The 21444-nt window shown below is 44.9% G+C and overlaps 1 protein-coding gene across 1 annotated transcript in view; it reads left to right on the forward strand.

The window, feature by feature from the left end:
- ZBTB40 (zinc finger and BTB domain containing 40) overlaps positions 1 to 20105 on the forward strand; it is an 82026-nt gene extending 61921 nt beyond the window's left edge. The window contains exons 13-18 of the mRNA XM_063104515.1: positions 9846 to 10010; positions 12664 to 12878; positions 14103 to 14265; positions 14996 to 15082; positions 16341 to 16567; positions 17844 to 20105. Of these exons, the coding sequence (XP_062960585.1) occupies positions 9846 to 10010; positions 12664 to 12878; positions 14103 to 14265; positions 14996 to 15082; positions 16341 to 16567; positions 17844 to 18038 (1052 nt within the window). The 3' untranslated portion in view covers positions 18039 to 20105. The remainder of the gene's footprint in view (positions 1 to 9845; positions 10011 to 12663; positions 12879 to 14102; positions 14266 to 14995; positions 15083 to 16340; positions 16568 to 17843) is intronic.
- The last annotated feature ends 1339 nt before the right edge of the window (positions 20106 to 21444 follow it).

Genomic DNA, 21444 nt, shown 5'->3' on the forward strand with positions numbered 1-21444 from the left:
CCGGTTCTCCCTCAATACTTTTAAAACTAGAAGACCATTTCATGTCACTTCTCTTCTCAGAACTCTGCACTGGCTTCTCATGTCACTCAGTGTGAAACCAGAAGTCCTTATGACAGCCTGCCAGGCCCTCTGTGATGAAGCCCCCTGCTTGCTCTCTGACTTCATCTCTTATCATGCTCCCTTCACTCACTCTCTTCTGCCCGTCTCAGCTATCTTGCCATGCTCTCCTCCTTTGAGTCTCTACTCACACCTCACCTTCTCCAGGAGTCCTTTCCTGACCACATTATATAACATCTCAGCACCCCAGCCCCAGGTTCCTTGCGTTATTTTTCTCCAGAGTGCTTATATAATGTAGTATGTACCTTATTGATTTGTTTCATTTATAGTTAGTCTCCCCCATCAGAATGCAAGCTTTGTTAGGGTAGAGCTGTTAGTGTTTTTTTCCTACTGCTGTATCCATGGAACTTAGAATAGTACTTGGCAATAGTAGGCCCTCAATAAATATTTGCTGACTTGAATGAATTTCTTGAGCATTATTGCAGACATGGGGATATTGTAAATGCACAGACCCTGTTCTCATGGAGCTTACATTCCAGTGGATAAAACTGACAAGAAACAAATAAATGTGTAATATAAATTCAGATAATATCATCGCTATGAAGACAATAAAGCAGGGTAAGCAGCGAGAGAATGACTGGGCCAGGGTGGGGCACTCCTTGTATTGGCAGAGAAGGCCTCCAAGAGATGGCATTGGAGTAGAAACCTGAATGACGTGAGAAATGTAGGCAGCGGAAGATCTGAGAGAAGAGCTTCAAGGGTCAGAGCCCATTCCCCCAAGCGGGAGTGAACTCTGCCTGCTTGAGAGACCACAGAAACCTAGAAGGGGCTAAAGTAGAGTCAGTGAGGGAAGAGGGTTAAGAGAGAAGGCCACAGAGGGCACCAAAGGCCAGATCTTGTAAGGTCTTAAAAGCCAGGGCAAGGACTTCTGGTTTTTATGTGAAGTGTGTTGGTTTCTATTGATGCTATAACAGATTACCACAAATAGTGACTTTAAATAATGCAAATGTATTATCTTATCATTCTGGAGTAAGAAAGATCAAAATAGGCCTTATGAGGCTGAAATTGAAATCAAGGTTTCAGTAGAATTGTGTTCCTTCTGGAAGCTCTAGGGGAGAATCCACTCCTTGCCTTTGCCAGCTTCTAGAGGCCACCTGCTCTTGGCTCTTGGCCACATCACTTCAACCACTGCTTCCATCACTGTGCCTCCTTCTTTGACTTTCCTTCTTTCCTCTTACAAGGACCCTTCTTTTTTGTTTGTTTGTTTTTGTTTTTCAAATTTTATTTTTTTTATTTATTATTTATTTTTATTTTGTCCATATACATTGTGGTTGATTATTGTTGCCCCTTACCAAAACCTCCCTCCCTCCTCCCTCTTCTCCCTCCCTCCCAACAATGTCCTTTCTGTTTGCTTGTCATATCAACTTCAAGTAATTGTGGTTGTTATATCTTCTCCCCCCCCCCAGTTTGTGTGTGTGTGTGTGTGTGTGTGTGAATTTATATATTAATTTTTAGCTCCCACCAATAAGTGAGAACATGTGGTATTTCTCTTTCTGTGCCTGACTCATTTCACTTAATATAATTCTCTCAAGGTCCATCCATGTTGTTGCAAATGGCAGTATTTCATTCGTTTTTATAGCTGAGTAGTATTCCATTGTGTAGATGTACCACATTTTCCGTATCCACTCATCTGATGATGGGCATTTGGGCTGGTTCCAACTCTTGGCTATTGTAAAGAGTGCTGCGATAAACATTGGGGAACAGGTATACCTTCGACTTGATGATTTCCATTCCTCTGGGTATATTCCATTCCTCTGGGTATATTCCCAACAGTGGGATAGCTGGGTCATATGGTAGATCTATCTGCAATTGTTTGAGGAACCTCCATACCATTTTCCATAGAGGCTGCACCATTTTGCAGTCCCACCAACAATGTATGAGAGTTCCTTTTTCTCCGCAACCTCGCCAGCATTTATCGTTCAGAGTCTTTTGGATTTTAGCCATCCTAACTGGGGTTAGATGGTATCTCAGTGTGGTTTTAATTTGCATTTCCAGGATGCTGAGTGATGTTGAGCATTTTTTCATATGTCTGTTGGCCATTTGTATATCTTCCTTAGAGAAATGCCTACTTAGCTCTTTTGCCCATTTTTTAATTGGGTTGCTTGTTTTCTTCTTGTACAGTTGTTTGAGTTCCTTATATATTCTGGATATTAATCCTTTGTCAGATGTATATTTTGCAAATATTTTCTCCCACTCTGTTGGTTGTCTTTTAATTCTGTTAATTGTTTCTTTTGCTGTGCAGAAGCTTTTTAGTTTGATATAATCGCATTTGTTTATTTATCCTTTGGTTGCCCATGCTTTTGGGGTCGTATTCATGAAGTCTGTGCCCAGTCCTATTTCCTGAAGTGTTTCTCCTATGTTTTCTTTAAGAAGCTTTATTGTTTCAGGGTGTATATTTAAATCCTTAATCCATTTTGAGTTGATTTTAGTATATGGTGAGAGGTATGGGTCTAGTTTCATTTTCCTGCATATGGATATTCAGTTATCCCAGCACCATTTGCTGAAGAGGCAGTCCCTTCGCCAGTGAATAGGCTTGGTGCCTTTGTCAAAGATCAGATGGCAGTAAGTGTGTGGGTTGATTTCTGGATTCTCTATTCTATTCCATGATCAGTGTGTCTGTTTTTATGCCAGTACCATACTGTTTTGGTTATTATAGCTTTGTAGTATAGCTTAAAGTCGGGTAGTGTTATGCCTCCAGCTTTTTTCTTTTTTTGCTCAGCATTGCTTTGGCTACGCGTGGTCTTTTATTATTCCGTATAAATGTCTGGATACTTCTTTCCATTTCTGAGAAAAATGTCTTTGGAATTTTGATGGGGATTGCATTGAATTTGTATATCACTTTGGGTAGTATGGACATTTTCACTATGTTGATTCTTCCAATCCAAGAGCATGGGATATCTTTCCATCTTCTTGTATCCTCTCTAATTTCTCTCAGCAGTGGTTTGTAGTTCTCATGATAGAGATTTTTTCACCTCCTTGGTTAACTCAATTCCTAAGTATTTTATCTTTTTGGTGGCTATTGTAAATGGGCAGGCTTTCTTGATTTCTCGTTCTGCATGTTCACTATTGGAGAAAAGAAATGTTACTGATTTTTGTGTGTTGATTTTGTATCCTGCTACTGTGCTGAAATCATTTATCAATTCCAAGAGTATTTGTAGAGGTTTTAGACTGTTCGATATATAGGATCATGTCATCTACAAACAGGGACAGTTTGACTCATCTTTTCCAATCTAGATACCCTTTATTTCCTTCTCTTCTCTGATTGCTCTGGCTAGTACTTCCAACACTATGTTGAATAGGAGTGGTGAGAGTGGGCACCCTTGTCTAGTTCCTGTTCTTAAAGGAAAAGCTTTCAGCTTTTCCCCATTCAGGATGATATTGGCAGTGGGTTTGTCATATATGGCTTTAATTATGTTGAGATACTTTCCCTCTATACCTAACTTATAGAGGGTCTTTGTCATGAATGAGTGCTGAACTTTATCAAATGCTTTTTCAGCATCTATAGAGATGATCATATGGTCCTTGTGTTTGACTTTATTAATATGGTGTATCACATTTATTGATTTGCGTATGTTGAACCAACCTTGCATCCCTGGGATGAATCCCACTTGATCGTGGTGAATAATTTTATGTATGTGTTCTGTATTCTGTTTGCTAGTATTTTAGTGAGGATTTTTGCATCTATATTTATCAAGGATATCGGCCTGTAGTTTTCTTTTTTGGTTATATCTTACCTGGTTTTGGTATCAGGATGATGTTTGCTTCATAGAATGAGTTTGGGAGATTTGCGTCTGTTTCAGTCTTTTGGAATAGTTTGTAAAGAATCGGTGTCAATTCCTGTTTGAATGTTTGGTAAAATTCTGCTGTGAATCCATCTGGTCCTGGGCTTTTCTTTGTTGGGAGCCTTCTGATAACAGCTTCAATCTCCTTTATTGTTATTGGTCTGTTCAAATTTTCTACGTCTTCACGGTTCAGTTTTGGGAGCTTTTGTGTGTCCAGAAATTTATCCATTTCCTCCAGATTTTCAAATTTATTGGTGTATAGTTGTTTATAGTAGTCTCTAATGATTCCTTGTATTTCAGATGAATCAGTTGTAATATCGCCTTTTTCATTTCTAATTTTTGTTATTTGAGTCTTCTCTCTTCTTTTTTTTGTTAGCCATGCTAATGGTTTGTCTATTTTATTTATCTTTTCAAAAAACCAACTTTTTGATTCATTGATTTTTTGAATTGTTTTTTGGGTTTCAATTTCATTCAGTTCTCTGATCTTAATGATTTCTTTCCATCTGCTAACTTTAGGTTTGGATTGTTCTTGTTTTTCTAGTTCTTTAAGGTGAAGTGTTAGGTTGTTCACTTGCCATCCTTCCATTCATCTGAAGTGAGCATTTAATGCAATAAATTTCCCCCTCAATACTGCTTTTGCAGTATCCCACAGGTTTTGGTATGATGTATCATTGTTTTCATTAGTTTCAATAAATTTTTTGATTTCCTGCTTGATTTCTTCTTGGACCAATATGTCATTAAGTAGAATGCTGTTTAATTTCCATGTGTTTGTATAGTTTCCAGACTTTCGTTTGTTATTAATTTCCAGTTTTAATCCATTGTGGTCTGAGAAGATACATGGGATAATTCCAATTTTTTTGAATTTATTGAGACTTGATTTGTGACCTAATATGTGATCTATCCTGGAGAATGATCCATGTGCTGATGAGAAGAATGAATATTCTGAGGTTGTTGGATGGAATGTTCTGTAGATATCTGCCAATTCCAATTGGTCTAGAGTCTTGTTTAGATCTTGTGTTTCTCTGCTGATTCTTTGCCTAGATGATCTGTCTAATATTGACAGTGGGGTGTTCAGGTCCCCTGCTATTATGGTATTAGTGTCTATTTCCTTCTTTAGGTCTAATAGAGTTTGTTTTATAAATCTGGCTGCTCCAACATTGGGTGCATACATATTTATGATTGTTATGTCTTCCTGATGCATCAGTCCTTTTATCATTAAGTAGTGTCCCTCATTGTCTCTTTTTATGGTTTTTAGTTTAAAGTCTATTTTGTCAGATATAAGAATAGCTACTCCAGCTCGTTTTTCTTTTCTGTTTGCATGGTAAATCTTTTTCCATCTTTTCTCTCTTAGTCTATGTGAATCTTTATGGGTAAGGTGGGTCTCTTGTAGGCAGCATATAGTTGGGTCCTCCTTTTTAATCCAGTCAGCCAGTCTGTGTCTTTTGATTGGGGAATTTAAGCCTTTTACATGAAGAGTTGTTATTGAAAGGTGTTGATTTATTCCTAGCATTTTATTGGTTGTTTGGTTGTCTTAGGTGTCTTTTGTTCCTTGCTTTCTGATTTACTGTTTGTTTTCTGTGTTTGTTGGTTCCTTAGGTTGTAGATAGCGTTTTTGTTTGTTTTCTCTTCATGAATGCCATTTTTATTATACTAGTGGGTTTTGATTTTTCTTGGGTTTTTAAGGCAGTGGTAGTTATTTTTCAGGAACCAAACCCAGTACTCCCTTGATGATTTCTTGTAAGGGTGGTCGTGTGGTAGTGAACTCCCGCAGTTTTTGTTTGTCTGAGAAATATACTATTTGCCGTTCATTTCGGAAGGATAGCCTTGCAAGGTAAAATATTCTTGGCTGGCAATCTTTGTCTTTTAGTATTTTGAATATATCATCCCATTCCTTTCTAGCTTTTAGGGTTTGTGATGAAAAGTCTGATGTTAGCCTGATTGGGGCTCCCTTATAGGTGATTTGACGCTTCTCTCTTGCAGCTTTTAAGATTCTCTCTTTGTCTCTGAGTTTTGCCAATTTGACTATAACATGTCTTGGAGAAGGCCTTTTTGGGTTGAATACGTTTGGAGATCGTTGAGTTTCCTGGTTCTGAAGATCTGTGATTTTTCCTATACCTAGGAAGTTTTCTGACACTATTTTGTTGAATATGTTTTCAATGCAATCTCCGTTTTCCTCCCCTTCTGGAATACCCATGACTCGGAATTTGAGCGCTTAAGGTTGTCTGATATCTCTCTCAGATTTTCTTCAATGTCTTTGATTCTTTTTTCTTTCTTTTTGTCTGCTTGTGTTATTTCAAACAGCCCATCTTCAAGTTCACAGGTTCTCTCTTCAACTTCCACAAGCCTGCTGGTTAAACTCTCTGTTGTGTTTTTTATTTCGCTGAATAACTTCTTCAGTTTGGCAAGTTCTGCTACATTTTTTTTGAGGGCATTGATTTCCTTGTACATTTCCTCTTTCAGGTCCTGTATACTTTTCCTCATTTCATCATGATGTCTAGCTGAGTTTTCTTGTATCTCATTCAGTTTCCTTAGAATTATCACTCGAAATTCCTTGTCAGTCATTTCAAGGGCTTCTTGTTGTACAGGATCTAGAGTTTGAGATTTATTAACTTTTGGTGGTGTACTTTCTTGATCTTTTGTATTTCTGGTATCTTTTTTTTGATGTTTATTCATTGTGGCAGGGGGTTTCACAGTCCACTGGTTTGAGACTATTGACTAACTAAGATGTTGCTGTGGTTGCCAATTTGGTATGGCTACCTCCGTGACTGCTCGGTTGGCCTCTAGTGCCTTGTGTGTGTGGTTGCCTTGGGTCTTGGGCCTCTCCAGGGAGCCCCCTCTTTGGTCAGCTTGGACTCTGCTGGGCTGCTGGATCACAGGGCAGTACCGCAGGGTGTGTGGTCTTTGCTGAGCTTCCACTTCCCGTGCAGGACTTCTCCCTGTTCCATGCACTCTGGCCCGGGCTGCTGGATCATGCAGTGGCAGCCCCACAGGGTGTGTGGTTTCTGTCGAGTCTCCGCCTCCCTGGCCACACGTCTCCCCGCTCTGTGCATACTGGGCTGGACTGGCACATGTCTTCTGCAACCCTCGTCTATCAGCTGGGCCTTCAAGACCCTGCTTGGCACCGCCTCGCCCAGGAAGTCCACCAGGTTTCTGCTAGGCACAGGTGACCGGTCACTCTGGGTGCCTTTGTAGCACTGTGTAGATCTTTCTCAGGACTTATCACCTTCCTCCTGGTATTGCGGTTATTTGTGTACTTGTCTTATCTCCCACACGAGAACGTGAGCTCCTCGGGGGAGGAGACCACAGGCACGGTTCACCTTTGAATCCCCCCAGTGTGGACCGACTCCGGTGCCCGCCCACAGTCAGCTCTCCGGCACGTTCAAGTGAACTCGGGAACTCTCCGACCACACTATTCCTAACCAGAAATCGGTTAGGCGTTTTTCCAAACTGGTGACCACAGAGATGGTATCTGCCTCCCGGTAATAGGAAGTTTACCGGGGGCCGGAGCCCAGGGTGCGGTGGAGTAACAGTCAGCCCAGCCCGTACTTCCTTGCCCTCCCAACGCTGGCCGGGGACGCCCCATGCCACCAGCCCTGCCAGAGAACCGTGGAGGGAGTGGGAGGGGAGGCTGGCCCACAGGCCCTGGGAAGCCCCACACCGGGGCAAGCAAGTGGGAAGGTTCAGTGAGGAGCTGAGCCAGGCGAGGAGGACAGGCTTGGCCAAGCCAGGCCAGAGCCCCCACCACCTGAGAAAATGGAGGCAGCCCCGGGGCCGGTGAGTGGCCCGGTGGGGCAGGCGGAAGCCGGGCGGGCGTCTGCCCCCCCGAACAGGGCCAGGCCAGGGGTCACTCACGGGGCTGTGCCGGGCTGGGCGGCTCCCTCTCTGCCTCTGCATCGTCGCCGTCCCCTTTCTCGGCTGCTGCTGCCTCGGGCTGCTCACTCGGTCCTGCGGTGCGGCTCGGGCGCTCCCAGGAATCTTCTTTTATGCCAGCCTGAGACCTCTAATCCTGAATAGGGCAGCTGGCCGCCTTCAGCGCGGCCCCGGCCTCTGGGATCCTGGCAGCGTTAACAGCAGCCCGGCGCCATGTTCCCTGTTTAGAGACTTGCTTTTGCAGCTAAGAAACTGTTCTTTTCCTGCTCCATACTTCAAAGCTGTTGCCTGTAAACGAGGCAGCCTCTCCTGCCAAGGGCAAAGTGGCGGCCAGCCCCCACGACCGGCCACCAGCAGCGGTCCTCCCTTAAGAGACGGCAAGAGGAAGGTCCACAAGTTTCCCAGCTGCCTAAGGCCCAGTGGCCGCCTTTTCCACCTCAGCTACTCCGCGCCAACCGCCGCTGCCACCACCATCTTAGGATCCGCTACAAGGACCCTTCTGATTACACCGGGCCCACCTGGATAATCCAGGATAATCTTCCTATTACAAGATTTTTAATTCAGTCATATCTACAAAGTCTTTGCCATATAAGGTAACACATTCACAGGTTCCAGGGACTAGGACATGGGCATCATTGGGGGTCATTATTCTGCCTACCATAGGAAGCCATAGGAAGGTTTTGAGCAGAGGACTGATAGGATCTGATTTACATTTTTAAAAGTGAGTTCTGGCTACTCTGGACGATAAACTGTAGTAGGGGAAGAGTACATATAAACAGGGAAACAGGAGGCTATTGCAGTAGTCCAGTGTAGAGGTGTTATAGTTTTCAACCAGAGTTGTGTTAGTGGGGTTGTAAAAAATGTTCAAGTTTGGGGATACAGTTTTGAAAGTGGAAGTGACAGTACTCATGGTAGATTGGATGTGGGATGTGAGGGAAAGAGAGGAATTAAGGATGGCTTTGGGGTTTTGGCATGAGCAACTGAGTGAATGATGCTGCCATTTACTGAGATGGGGAAAATTGTAGCATGTGTGTGTGTATGTGTGGGTGGGTTGTGGGAGTGGTAGGGATAGAGCATCAGGAACTCTGTTTTGGATATGGTACATTTGGGGTACCTATTACACCTCTAAGTGGAAAGGTAGAGCAATAGGGAGTCGGATGTACAAGTCTGGAGTTCTGGGGAAAGGTGGGACCTAGAGATACAAGTATGGGATCTCTCAGTATACAGGTGGTGTATCAGGATCTGAGATAAGATCATCCAGAAAGTGAGGGCAGAGAACAAGGTCAAGGACTGAGGCCCAAGGTTCTCAGTAAATTCAACTCTTGATTCAAAAAAGCTTTTTTTTTTCCTAGCAAAATCTTATTTTGATGTCCAGTTGTAAAAAAAATGCAAATGAATCTGATTGGTCTAGTTGAAGGAGGCCCTAGAATCTGGGGGGTCTGGAGACTTACCTCAGTGATAGCACCACTTGGCACATAAGGGAGCTTGGAGGTACAGCTGGTCTAGCATTTTTTACAAATTCCAATTCTCCAGACTTGCTCTTTACCAGTATTTTCTAACAATCTTTGACAGTCTGGTCATTATATTCCCATTATGTGCATGAGAAAATAGAGAAACCAAGGGCTGTGTAATTACTATTGCATGTCACTGGAAGAATTCGTTCTTCTCTGAATCCATGTCTCTCACCTTTGTGTGCAGTTGTGATTCCGCACTGTAGATGTTACCAGGGGATCTAAACTCACATATTTCTGGGCACAAGGATACATAAGTGTTTCCTGAGAGTGGAACGAGCTCTTCCATACTTGTGGTGGCCTGATGATCAGATGGATTCTCTTGTATGATGAGAACTCCATCCTTATTTCTTCCTCTGTCTGACCACACATGCCCTTTGTGTTGGTGAGGTGCCGTCTGATAGGATGGCTCAGACCTCTCACCCAGTATACTGTAGTTTGCCCAATGTTTTAATGTCATCTACCAAATGATATATTCCTGATACATGTCTTAGAATTTGATTTTCTTTGTAGGAATGCCATAAATGTTTAGTGCTGGCTCTAATAAGCTTGTGTATATTTGCAGGAAAAATGTATGCATGCCAGTACTGTGATGCTGTGTTTGCCCAGTCCATTGAGCTGTCCCGCCACGTGAGGACCCACACTGGGGACAAGCCGTATGTCTGCAGGGACTGTGGCAAAGGCTTCCGGCAAGCCAATGGTCTCTCCATCCACCTGCACACCTTTCACAGTATGTACTGAGGTCATGAATGTCAAGCACTTAGCCCCAGGCCTTGGCCCTGAGAAAGCATGTAACAATTGTAAGAGATGGGTCACTCCACCAAAGCTGGGCCCCATTCAGCGCCTGCCCCTCCCCTATTCTGCAAAACCCAGAGTCCCTCATTCCTGTTTCAGGAAATATCCCACTTTAATGTATCATTGTATCTTGCTCATTGTATCTTGCCAGGTTGTTCTCTTGGCTTTCTTTTTAGCCCACCTGGCACTGTTTGTCTGACAGAGGCAAATTATGTTTGAGGGAGAGAGCCTCAATAACTGATTCACTCACAGAGTTCCAGAATATTTCCATTACTCTACAAAGCTTCTGTTTTCTACTCCACCCTCCTCCTCCCACTCTCATCTTATAACCAGAACTGCCTTTTCCTGTAGGAGCGATCCAGACACTTTCTGAGTTAACGTCTACCATCGTAAGTGGTTCCTGGTCACGTTTCCTTTACAGCCTCGTGCCCAACATTCTCTTCCAAAAGCCATTGTATTTCACTCAGTTAGTAGGGCCAGCCCCTATCTTTCTCCACATTTATGAGAACTGATAGAGACAAAAACGCACTCTTATTCAACACACACACACACACGCACACACACACAAACACAAACACAAAGGTAGGAAAAAGAAATCCTGTGATTTCTCATCGGGAAATCACCAGTGTGGCATTCGGCTGGCCACATCACATTTTCTTCAGCCTCTGTTTTTGCAGCAGGAGTGTAATCAACACAGCACAGCAGGGGAACTAAGAGTTTGGACTCTGAAATCACATAGGCTTGGACTTCAGTCTTGACCTTGGTACTTACTTTCCTTGAGATCTTAAATTTCTTTACCTTTGTAAGCTTCTTATGCCTCTCTGTAAACTAGAGCAAATAATAGTGCCACCACTGTGGATCGTTGTGAGAATTAAATGAAATATCGCATGTAAAGGGTGAAGCTCCATGTCTGACACATAGAAAATGATCAGATATCATTGGTGACAAGAGTAGTGCTCTCAGATGCCATTTGTCACAATCAAAGCTTGTCTTTCTTGCATGCCACATACTTTACACACCCTTCTTCCCTTCTCCCCTCTTCATTACTCTTCCTCACACACCAGTTTCAGTTGTTGACAAAGAGTGTCTCACAAACATGTGCTTAATGTGAACGCATCCCAGTCTGTCGTCAGCCAGCCAACAAGGAAGGTCTTTGCCAGAGCTCCTGTGTGCCCAGCATGTGGCTGGACACGGGCGATACAGGAGGATTATAAGGTGTGGCCCCTTTCCTCCAAGGAGTTTATAAGGCTGTGCATAAAGTTCGGTTACTTTAGACTTCCAGATGAGTGAGAGTTGGCTTGGATCCAGCACCAATTTTGATGTCCTCTCAACCTCTTTAAATGACATTTTGCTTTAGTCTTTTCCCAGTAGCATTATGTGGGAGTTGGGAAAGGTGAAGACACTATTAATTTTCAGAATGGAGAAGACCCAAAATACTTTGCTGTGCCCTAGAGTATATCATCCATGGCAGGCCCGGCATTGAGGCCCCTACTCCTCCACGCCTTTGTCTCCCCCATTTCTTGCCTGTTTCATAGGACCACCTCATTGCTTATGGGAACCTGTATCAAAGTGTCTTAAAAGATAATGTAAAACTGAGATTTCAAGAGCTCTCAACCACAGGGAAACTAGTTAATGATTCCAAATGCTGCTGCACATCAGAATTCCTGAATTAATCTGAATCAATGCACACATAAGATGGTCTTGTTGGTTGGGCCTTTCTGATAGGCAAAGGATTTTATTCTTAAAATATTTTGCTTTTTTTTTGCCTTAAGAAAGACTGAAGTCTCCTTCTGTAAGAATGGCAAATGTATTCTTCATCAGGGCTACTTCTCATTTTTGAGGTCTCACTGAAGAGCTGGCATCTCTAATTAAGCATGTGGCTCAGAGCATGGACTTGGAATTGAGAGCCCCAGTGCAGCCATTTCTTAGTTATGCCCTCGGGCAGGGTACTAACTTAATACTCCAAACCTTGATTTTCCCCATCTGTAAAATAGGCCTAGAATAGAACGTACTTCCAGGGCTATTAAAAGGATTAAGTGAGTTAATATAAGTAAAGCAACTAGAATATGCCTGTCATATGGCACTCATTAAATGTTATCTATGCAAATGTTTTTATTGTTGAATCTAAAGGGGAAGCAAGGAAGCATTCCTCCAGTCCTCCTGCTGATGACAGAGGAGATAGTGATGCTCTGGGGAGTATGTTGGAAATCTCTACAGAGAATTAGAAAACTCAAAAATGCCCACTGCAGACAGGGGAAGGGCAAGGGTGATACTCCCTGGAAAGTAGTAAAATAGAATTTAATTTGTAAGATGGAAAATGAAGAATTGAGATGTGCACTATTTCATGCTGCAGAAGGTGATTTATATAGAAACCTTGGAAAAATTCTCCCTTCTGGGATGAAGGTAGGGGGTGATCAGCTGATTGCTACGCTGGCTTCTGGTCCTGGGAGCCTGTGACCCTGCATGACATCTAAACAGAGTCTTACGTCTGTTGCTACACTCAACAACCAACATTTCACTGATTGCTCCCTGTGGTGTTTTTTCCCCTCTTCACCTCCTCTTCTCATGGATGTCCCTCATGGAATCAGACATAGAAGATCCTTATGATTGCAAGAAATGCAGGATGAGTTTCCCCACTCTGCAGGATCACCGGAAGCACATCCATGAGGTGCACTCCAAAGAGTACCACCCCTGCCCCACGTGTGGGAAGATCTTCAGTGCCCCTTCCATGCTGGAGAGGCACATGGTGACCCACGTCGGAGGGAAGCCCTTCAGCTGTGGGATCTGCAACAAGGCATACCAGGTGACCTCAGGTGCCACTGGGAGCTTTTCCCCAGGTTGTGACCTACTCTCCACTTGATCTTACCTGATTCCCATGGTTGTAGCTTGTAGAAAATATCTTGTCTCCAGGATGTGACGATTTGGCTAATTCTCATGAAGGATGCAACTTGTAATTCAGATTGTCTAAGGAATCTGGCTGGTCAGAGTGATACAGTAGAGGGAGCTTTGCTTGGAGCAGAGTGGTCTTACACCTCCTCTCTTAGATTTCAGCTTTGTCATGAACCAAATGCTGTTTCCCTTCGGATGCTCACATTCTACAGGACCTATTGACCCCATGTATCAAGGGACATGGGATGATAATGGGGGGGGGGGGGTAACACCACCTGGAATTACTTTGTTTAGCACAGTTATTGTTTTTTTGGTTTTTTAACTCCCAGGGAAGGGCTCTGCTTTTTTACTTTAGGATCTGGTATGTAATTAAAGTGAAACCCCATATAGAACTAAAAAGAAACTACGTCTATCAGAAACTGTAAAACCACAGAGAAAAGAATGGTCCTTGCTGGCATCTGTAAAATTTGGGTATAGACAAAGAAGCATAGCAGCTAATTGCAGCTCACCAAAAATTGAGACCTTTATAATGTGCTGTGACATTAGTGTTACAGCGCTGAGAGATCTGAGCTTGATCTTTAGGAGACCATGAAATTGTAGGATGAGTGTTGCCAGTGCTGCTCTGGATCCCCCAGGAAGGAGAAGGACACTTGCTCGTGGAGCAGGGACAGCACGCGCTCCTTCTCTAGCAGGTTGCGCTGCCACACCCCTGGGCCTCTGGAAGCAGTGAGATAGAGCAGATGTTCCGCTCAGAAGCCCAGGGCTTGAATCCTGGTCCTGCTGTTCACTAATCTTGTGACCTTGGGCAAGTCATTTATCCCATTTAACCCCTCTTCTTCAGCTTCCACATCACTGGAAAGATCCAAACACCTCCCTCATAGGCTTGTAGTGAAGAGTTAGAGTTTATGAAGGACTTGGCTGAGTCCTGCCCTGTAGTAGCCTCTCAGTGAATACCTTGTTGCCTTGTTCCCCCAAACACCAGCCTCTCCTCATGTCAGCACTCAGTGTGATCAGTAAGAGAGTGTGATTCTAGATCCATAGCTTGCCTGGGAACATTTTTTTTTCTCTCATGAGAGTCTTGTGAGCTCTCCAGCCTGCTGAACTTTGTAAGACCTAACATTTGCCAAATTCCTTTCAGCAATTGTCTGGATTGTGGTACCACAATCGGACCCACCACCCTGATGTGTTTGCTGCTCAAAACCATCGATCCTCCAAGTTCTCATCACTCCAGTGCAGCTCCTGTGACAAAACCTTTTCCAACACCATTGAACACAAGAAGCACATCAAAGCAGAGCATGCAGGTGACGTGTGGGTACCACTGACATGGGGGGAGCTGCTGAGCAGGAGGGATGTGATGGCACGCATCCTGGATTCTGTCCAGAAACCCTGACTTGTACTCTAGTGTGGAGTGCTATGGGAATTACCTTTGTTCTGCCCAGCACACCTGAAGGATGCAGTGCCAGTCCATCAGTAGCAGTAGTTTGAGTGGCAGTGGTTCTCAAACCTGGAAACCTAGAGCAGCGTGAGCCCCTACCAGCCCCTGAGTGAGAGCCTGTCTCGGCACATGGGAAAGGTGTCAGATTTGGTGGCAGACAGGCCTGGGTAGAAATCCTGAATCCAGCCAGCTGTTAGCTGCATGACCTTGGCAAGTGACTTCTCTTTTCTGAGCCTGTTTCCTTCTCTTCAGAATGTGAGTGATTAATAACTGCCTTTCAGATAAATTTGAGGATAATCACGACAGCTATCAATTACACAGCATTTCCTGTGTGCAAGGCACTGTGCTAAGCACTTCATGTGTATCTTTTCATTTAATTCTTACAACCTGCTTTGCATCCAGGCAGTCTGGATCCAGACCTGGTGCTCATTACTGCTCGAAGGCACAATTATACCATAGGCATAAGGTTCCTGGCCCCTGGTAGATGCTTGCTGAGTGTTAGCCCTTGCCTCCACCCCACAGCCCTGTTCCTCTCCAGCCTTGGAGAGCCATCCTTTTGTTCTTTCCCACCCCTTCTTTCATTATGCACTTCACAGATATGAAGTTCCATGAATGTGAGCAGTGTAAGGAGCTCTTCCCCACACCAGCTTTGCTACAGGTTCATGTCAAGTGCCAGCATTCAGGTCAGTGCCCCTTCCAGCATGCTCCTGAGCTAGGGTATGAATCTCATCTCCACCACTCATAGCTCTGCAGCCCAGACTAAGTCACTTCACTGATGTGTGCTCGGTTTCCTCATGTATAAAATGGGAACAATTGTACTCACCTCACAGAGTAACTGTGGAAAACTTAAGGCCCAGCACCAATAAGCATCCCTTAAGCATTAGCTGTCACTGTCTTTGTTATTGCTATATTTCATAAAATCTAAAATGCTTGTTAAAATAAATAAATGTCAGTTATAAGATGTACCATTTTTAATGAACCATTAAGAAAGAAAAACTGCTGACAATTAAACTATTTCTTCTTATCACTTAGAATTTGTAGGTTATTCTAAGTGCTGTTGTGGACTTAGTTGGACGTAGGTTTTTATCCTGTCACTCACTCTTGGGTGATTACATAAAAAGGAAAACATGAGAAATAAATTTATTAAGGTAAGAGTCCAGCTTCTCAGAGTAACTTTTGATTCAGATTGTCGATGTGCAGGTTTTTGCACACAGTGTTTACTCTGCCATTGAGAGCATTGGTGATGGAACAGCACATAGTATAATTTTGTAAGAGGACAGGAGGCCATTGATTTTGGTCTCAAGCATTATATAAAACTAGCTTCCTTTTGATTCCTTCTTTAGGAATGTAGCTGAACCATTATCACTTACCACCTCCCTCCTAAACCATTTGGTTCCTGTGAGTTAAAAATGTGCAGTACTCCTGTCTTAGGATTTTCTTCCAAGCCACAGACTCTCATTCCACAAGTTTTGATGCTGCCACTTTTTGATGTTCATATATGCGCAGTCATTGCAAATTGCACTTGACTACCACCTAGCCCACAGCAGTTGGTATGTGCCATTGATCCCCTTTCAGAGATGTTAAAATGTACTTCTTAGAATTGATAAAATATAGTACCATCAGCATCACTATCTACCACTGGACGAATAATGGGTGCCAGCAGAGACAGATTTAGCCCAAATCTAATGCTAATGAAACTATGGTTTCAGGGCTTCTTGCTTGCATGGGACCTCCCAAGTCTCTGCATCTAGTTCTGAATTTGTCATTTTATATTATTATTTTTCCTAATGAAGGCCCCCCAGCTTGTACAGGCTTCAGGTCCCACAAAACCTGGATCTACCTCTACACTCCGGTCCTCTTTGCTCCTTTCACCTCTTCCTGCTCTTGTTTTTCTCACTCATTCCACCCACAGCCCATCCCTTCTATCTCCCCCTCCTCCAGGGTCCCAGCCATTCAGGTGCTTATACTGTGCGGCTACTTTCCGCTTCCCTGGAGCACTGCAGCACCATGTCACCACGGAGCACTTCAAGCAGTCGGAGAGCACCTTCCCGTGTGAGCTCTGTGGGGAGCTCTTCACCTCACAGGCCCAGCTTGACAGTCACTTGGAATCTGAGCACCCAAAGGTGACAGGCACTGAAAGCCAGGCAGCAGCCTCACAGGTGGTGCAGGTAATTCTGGGGCCATCAATACACACAATGCTAATACGAGATTCCTAAGTCTTCTCCAGAGGTGGCTTTGTCACAACACCCAGTCTTACTCTTTGGGGCTTTTAAAGGGCCCCTTAAGTTACACATTCACAATCAAGGGGATCTTGTAGAGAGTCTTTCTGGACTGGTTCTCAAGAGCCAAGTGGCTGCACCCTCCGGGGGCATGCTGGTTTTGAAATATCAAGGGTATCAAGCTGTCCTGAGGTCCACAGGTCAGAAGCTTCAACTTGGAGGTTCAGGCGGGAAGTGGGTGTGCCTAACCACAGAGTAGTTCGCCCTGAGCATGGAAGGTCATCTTCCACAGATCACACAGATGTGCAAGGGGCATATGTGGCCAGTGGAGGAGAGGTGGGGGTGCCTGCCCTGCCAGCCTGGTGAGCCAGATGAATGAACTGCTAGAAGTCACAGTTCATCCACTTTTTCTTCCTCCGAAGCTCTGTAGCCATGCGAGGAAGGCTTTCGTCTTGATAGAGAAGCCTTGGCAAGCCTGGGCTTCTGGTAAATCACTTCCATTTCCATGTTTCAAGCATGAGACCAGCCACCTTAAGTAGCATTTCTCTCACATGACACTTACTTCTGCAGTGTCATCCTCAAGACAGGAAAACCCAGTGTGAGAAACTGAGCCAGCGTTCACTGGTATGTAATCATAGAGTCCAGGCATCCCAAGACTGCATACCGAGCAAAATTATAGCAATTTAGCGCACAGAGTTATTTAAATTGCTTGCCTGCCCTCTTTTTTGCATCACTGGTGTTAGGCTTGCCTCTTTCCATTAGACACACGTAATTGCTCTCCTCAGGTGAAAACATAGGGCCGAGCCCGTGGCGCACTCGGTAGCGTGCTGCGCTAGCAGCGCGGCGACGCTCCCGCTGCGGGTTCGGATCCTATATAGGAATGGCCGGTGCACTCACTGGCTGAGTGCCGGTCACAAAAAAGACAAAAAAAAAAAAAAAAAAAAAAAAAAAACACCAGGGCACATTTTGGGCCGAGCCTGTGGCGCACTCGGTAGCGTGCCGCGCTAGCAGCGCGGCGACGCTCCCGCCGCGGGTTCGGATCCTATATAGGAATGGCCGGAGCACTCACTGGCTGAGTGCCGGTCACGAAAAAGACAAAAAAAAAAAAAAAAAAAAAAAAGAAAACATAAATATCATTATTACAGCATGAGGCAAAAACCATGTAAATTCTGGGGAGCTAACCATGGCCACTGCCCAGAGCAGCCTCATGGTCTTTCCCTTTCAGGTGATCCAGACCCCGGAGCCGGTGGCCCCGACTGAGCAAGTGATCACTTTGGAGGAGACCCAGCTTGCTGGATCACAGGTGTTTGTGACATTACCAGATTCTCAGACATCTCAGAGCAGCTCTGAGCTCGTGGCGGTGACCGTGGAGGATTTGCTGGATGGTACAGTGACCCTGATCTGTGGTGAGGCCAAGTGAGTGGCTGTTCATCCACTAGAGGGTCCTGCATTTGCTCCAGAGAGGAAGCTCTGCGGCTTGCCCTTTGCCCTCTTTTGCTGTCTGTCCTGAGTGGTGAGCATCTTAGCTTAGCACCAACCAAAACCTGCAAAACAGAAGCTTTGTTGTTCTCATAGAACCAAAAATGGCTGAGTCATTGACACCATCACAACCGTCCTCCATAACAGACAGGCCTGCTTCCCCACAGGCCTGCTGGTTGGCCACTGTGACACTGTCCATCCCAAGTGAAATTTAGCTTCTGAAATAGAGTCTGAAAGGGCAGTGGGATGGGAGCTGGTGACCAGGGCAACCAAAGAGGTATGATGTGTCAGCAGCCCTCGGTGGGCAGAACGGCAGATAACAGGCCTGGGCCCACTAAGTGGGCTACAAACACTGCTAGTGCCTCTCGCCATTTGAAAATGAGAGTGACTGTTTTTTTAGCACCAACAGACCATCCAGGGACCCTGACCTTTAGCACACTTGGTTCCTTCCTCACTTCTGTCATCCCCCCTCTGCTTGTGTTCCCCCATATCCAGTGGCTGTGCCCAGAACACCTAGTGGTGGCAATAGAACGGGTAGCAATATATTAACAGTGTAGGAAGCCCTCATTTCCATGCCTTGTCCAACCTTGTCAGTTGAGTCACCCTTCCCAAAACAAAGCCTTTGGAGTGTTTCTGCTGGAAGCAAATTTGAGGCCATCCAGCTGCAAAGACAGCCTCTTCCTTTCCAGGACATTCTTCATGGTGTTACTTACTTGAAGGCTGGTTCCCACAGCTCTTCCATATTATCCTCATCCTCTTCCTCTTCCTCTAATCAGAGGCTAAAACTTGTTGCCTTACCTGGAGGCCTTGCTGGCTCCCTCTGGAGCACGTGATATACCTTGTGACCCAGCACTGGGCGGACTGTCCTGTCTGCATGTAGAGAGCCACCACAATTGCTCCTGGCCCTCCTCCTGCCACTGCTTCCATCCTTGTGAGTGGGCTGCTGCTTGAGCTCCCCTAGGCTGCCATACTTCCTGCAGGTCAGTGGTCCTTTGGAGTTTGAATTTCACAAAGCTTTTTTATCTCTAATTCCTAAAATATATAATCTGATAATTAATGGTTTGTGGAATCTGTTATGAAGTGCAATTAGATGGATGTAGGCTCCTGCCGTTTGGAGAGAATGACTAGCATTTATCTTCCTTTCCTCAGTGCCAAAAGGTTGAAGTCTGCTAGTGCAGTTTACACACCAGGCAGGGCTCCCTGCCACATTGTGTATCTTGACCCCCTGCAGAGGGGAGCACCAATTTGACCCTTAAGCCCCATGCTGGCAGAAGATCAGCCTGCCCCTTCTTTCCAAGCACTTTTCATATCACATGTACAGAGGCAGGAGGTCAGTTGGGTCATGGCTGGAGCTTTTATTGCTGCCACAGTCAGGAGGTACCCTGCTAGAAGGGAAGAAGGTAGAACCTCAACACCGGCTGGCTGGTCACTGGATCCAGCTTTGTGCAGACAGCCCCCACAGTTTCCACAGCTCGGGCCAGCTCACTCAAGCCAACTGCTGCCTCCTGTCCTGTCCTGTCCTCATTTTGATATGCAAATCTCCTGAGCTTGTCAGTTCAGGGAACTTCTATTCTGAAGTAAATGAACTTTTTAAAAGGAGAGTCGGCCTCAGAAGCCAAAAACTGACCAGAAGATGGTGCTCAAATCTTTAAGACTTTGCCTCTGTGTGAAAGCCTCACTGTTTCTACCAAGGCTGTCCCTGTCTTCATAAGGCTTTTCAGACCTGTGACCTGTGAGACCAGGAGAGCTCTTGATCTGCGGGTAGCAAAATGGCACTGAATTTCCCCTTGGCACCAAATAAGACCCACCAAAAGACAGTGGAACAGCACATGCTTACAGGATGAGAACGCAGCTCTTCATAAACCATGGGATGGTGGGAACTGCAGTGAGTGTCACTAAAACTTCTTTCAGGCAAAAACCAAAATAAATAAATCAGTTGCTGAGGGCCTGTAAGGGAAAGTGATTTAAAACAAAAGTCTTCTGAATAAAGAGAGCTGTAAGTTTCAAACCCAAGTGTCAGATCCTTTTGAGTGCTGAGTAACCCTTTCTCTGGTTTCTGATGGAGACCCAGACTGTGACCAGACATTTGTTTTCTTCAGAATCACCAGACTTAAGCTTCCTATGGGAGGACGAACAGAGAAGTCGGACTTACTGCCAGTGTCCACCGGATACACTTTTACTGTGGCACATGCCCAAGGCTGGTTCTACGGGAATGAGGGGAAGGCCCGTCCTGACCTTAGTGTTTGCTGGCTGGCAGGGACTTTATAGTTTTGTTCCCTAGGGAAGCCCAGGCATGGGTTTTGTTGTAGGAAGACTTTTTCCAACTCTACTTGGCCATTTTATTTTTTCTTCCCTCTTCCACCCAAGAGACCTTCTGAATTGTGCCACAGAGGACATGAGTGTGGTCTCTTTAGTTCACATCACTTGTTTTTGTTATGGTGGTGGTGGTCTGTTTGCCTTGTTCTCCTGAGGTGCTGCCCTTGTGGTCTCCAGGCTGAACTCTGGGGCATTTGCAGTGGTGTGGAAGGGTCTACAGACTTCTTGAAAGACATGGATTTGTCCAGTGGGACCCCAGTCCTTCTCTGTCCGGGCAATTCATGATCTAGCTGGTGAGTGGGGGATAGGCAGTCAGATTCCAAGCTGGGGTCTAATTCTGTGGGAATAATGAGGTCAGTTATGGAACTGGATTTTCCCATCACAGGTAAGTGAGACAGCAGGGATGTTTCTAGAGTGAGTATTACCGTAGGAAGATGAGACTCTTACTGTCCAAGTACATTAGCAGAACCTGAGACTGGAGTGGCAGCAAAGGGGCAGAGACAAAGGTCTTTACTTATTTTTTTAAATAAAGCCTGTCTCTTCTGTCTGAAAAGCTCTGTGTTTGGAAGACTTTAAGGCCGATGAGTACCAGTGAGTATTGGGTTCCCTTGGTGATTCTGTCCTCCTGCGGAAACACTTACCACTGACCACAGAGGCAGTCGAGCCTCACCTCTGGGGCCAGAGTTCTGGTAGTCAGGGGCTAAGGCATGAAATGTGGTCCAGTCAGACAGGTGGTGAATGGGGACACTAGCCTCTGTACTTGACTCCCAGGCTCAATCAGGTGGACTCTTAGAATCAAGGGGAAGGATGGGAGGGGGTCCTAAGAGTTTCTCTCACCCCACAGGCTGCTGATGGTGCAGTCACCACAAGCTGATGACATACTGATGGGGTGGGAGGGTGTGCCTTTAAATCTCATGTGCCTGAGAACCAGGAATTGACTAAGAGATCGAGGAAACTGCTGACCTTACATAGAGTGGACAGGTGGTTCTAGGGGGAAAAGCAGTATTTCTATTAAATTGGGGCTAGAAAGT

Source organism: Cynocephalus volans, chromosome 8 (genome assembly GCF_027409185.1).
Source record: "Cynocephalus volans isolate mCynVol1 chromosome 8, mCynVol1.pri, whole genome shotgun sequence".
NCBI classification, from domain to species: domain Eukaryota; kingdom Metazoa; phylum Chordata; class Mammalia; order Dermoptera; family Cynocephalidae; genus Cynocephalus; species Cynocephalus volans.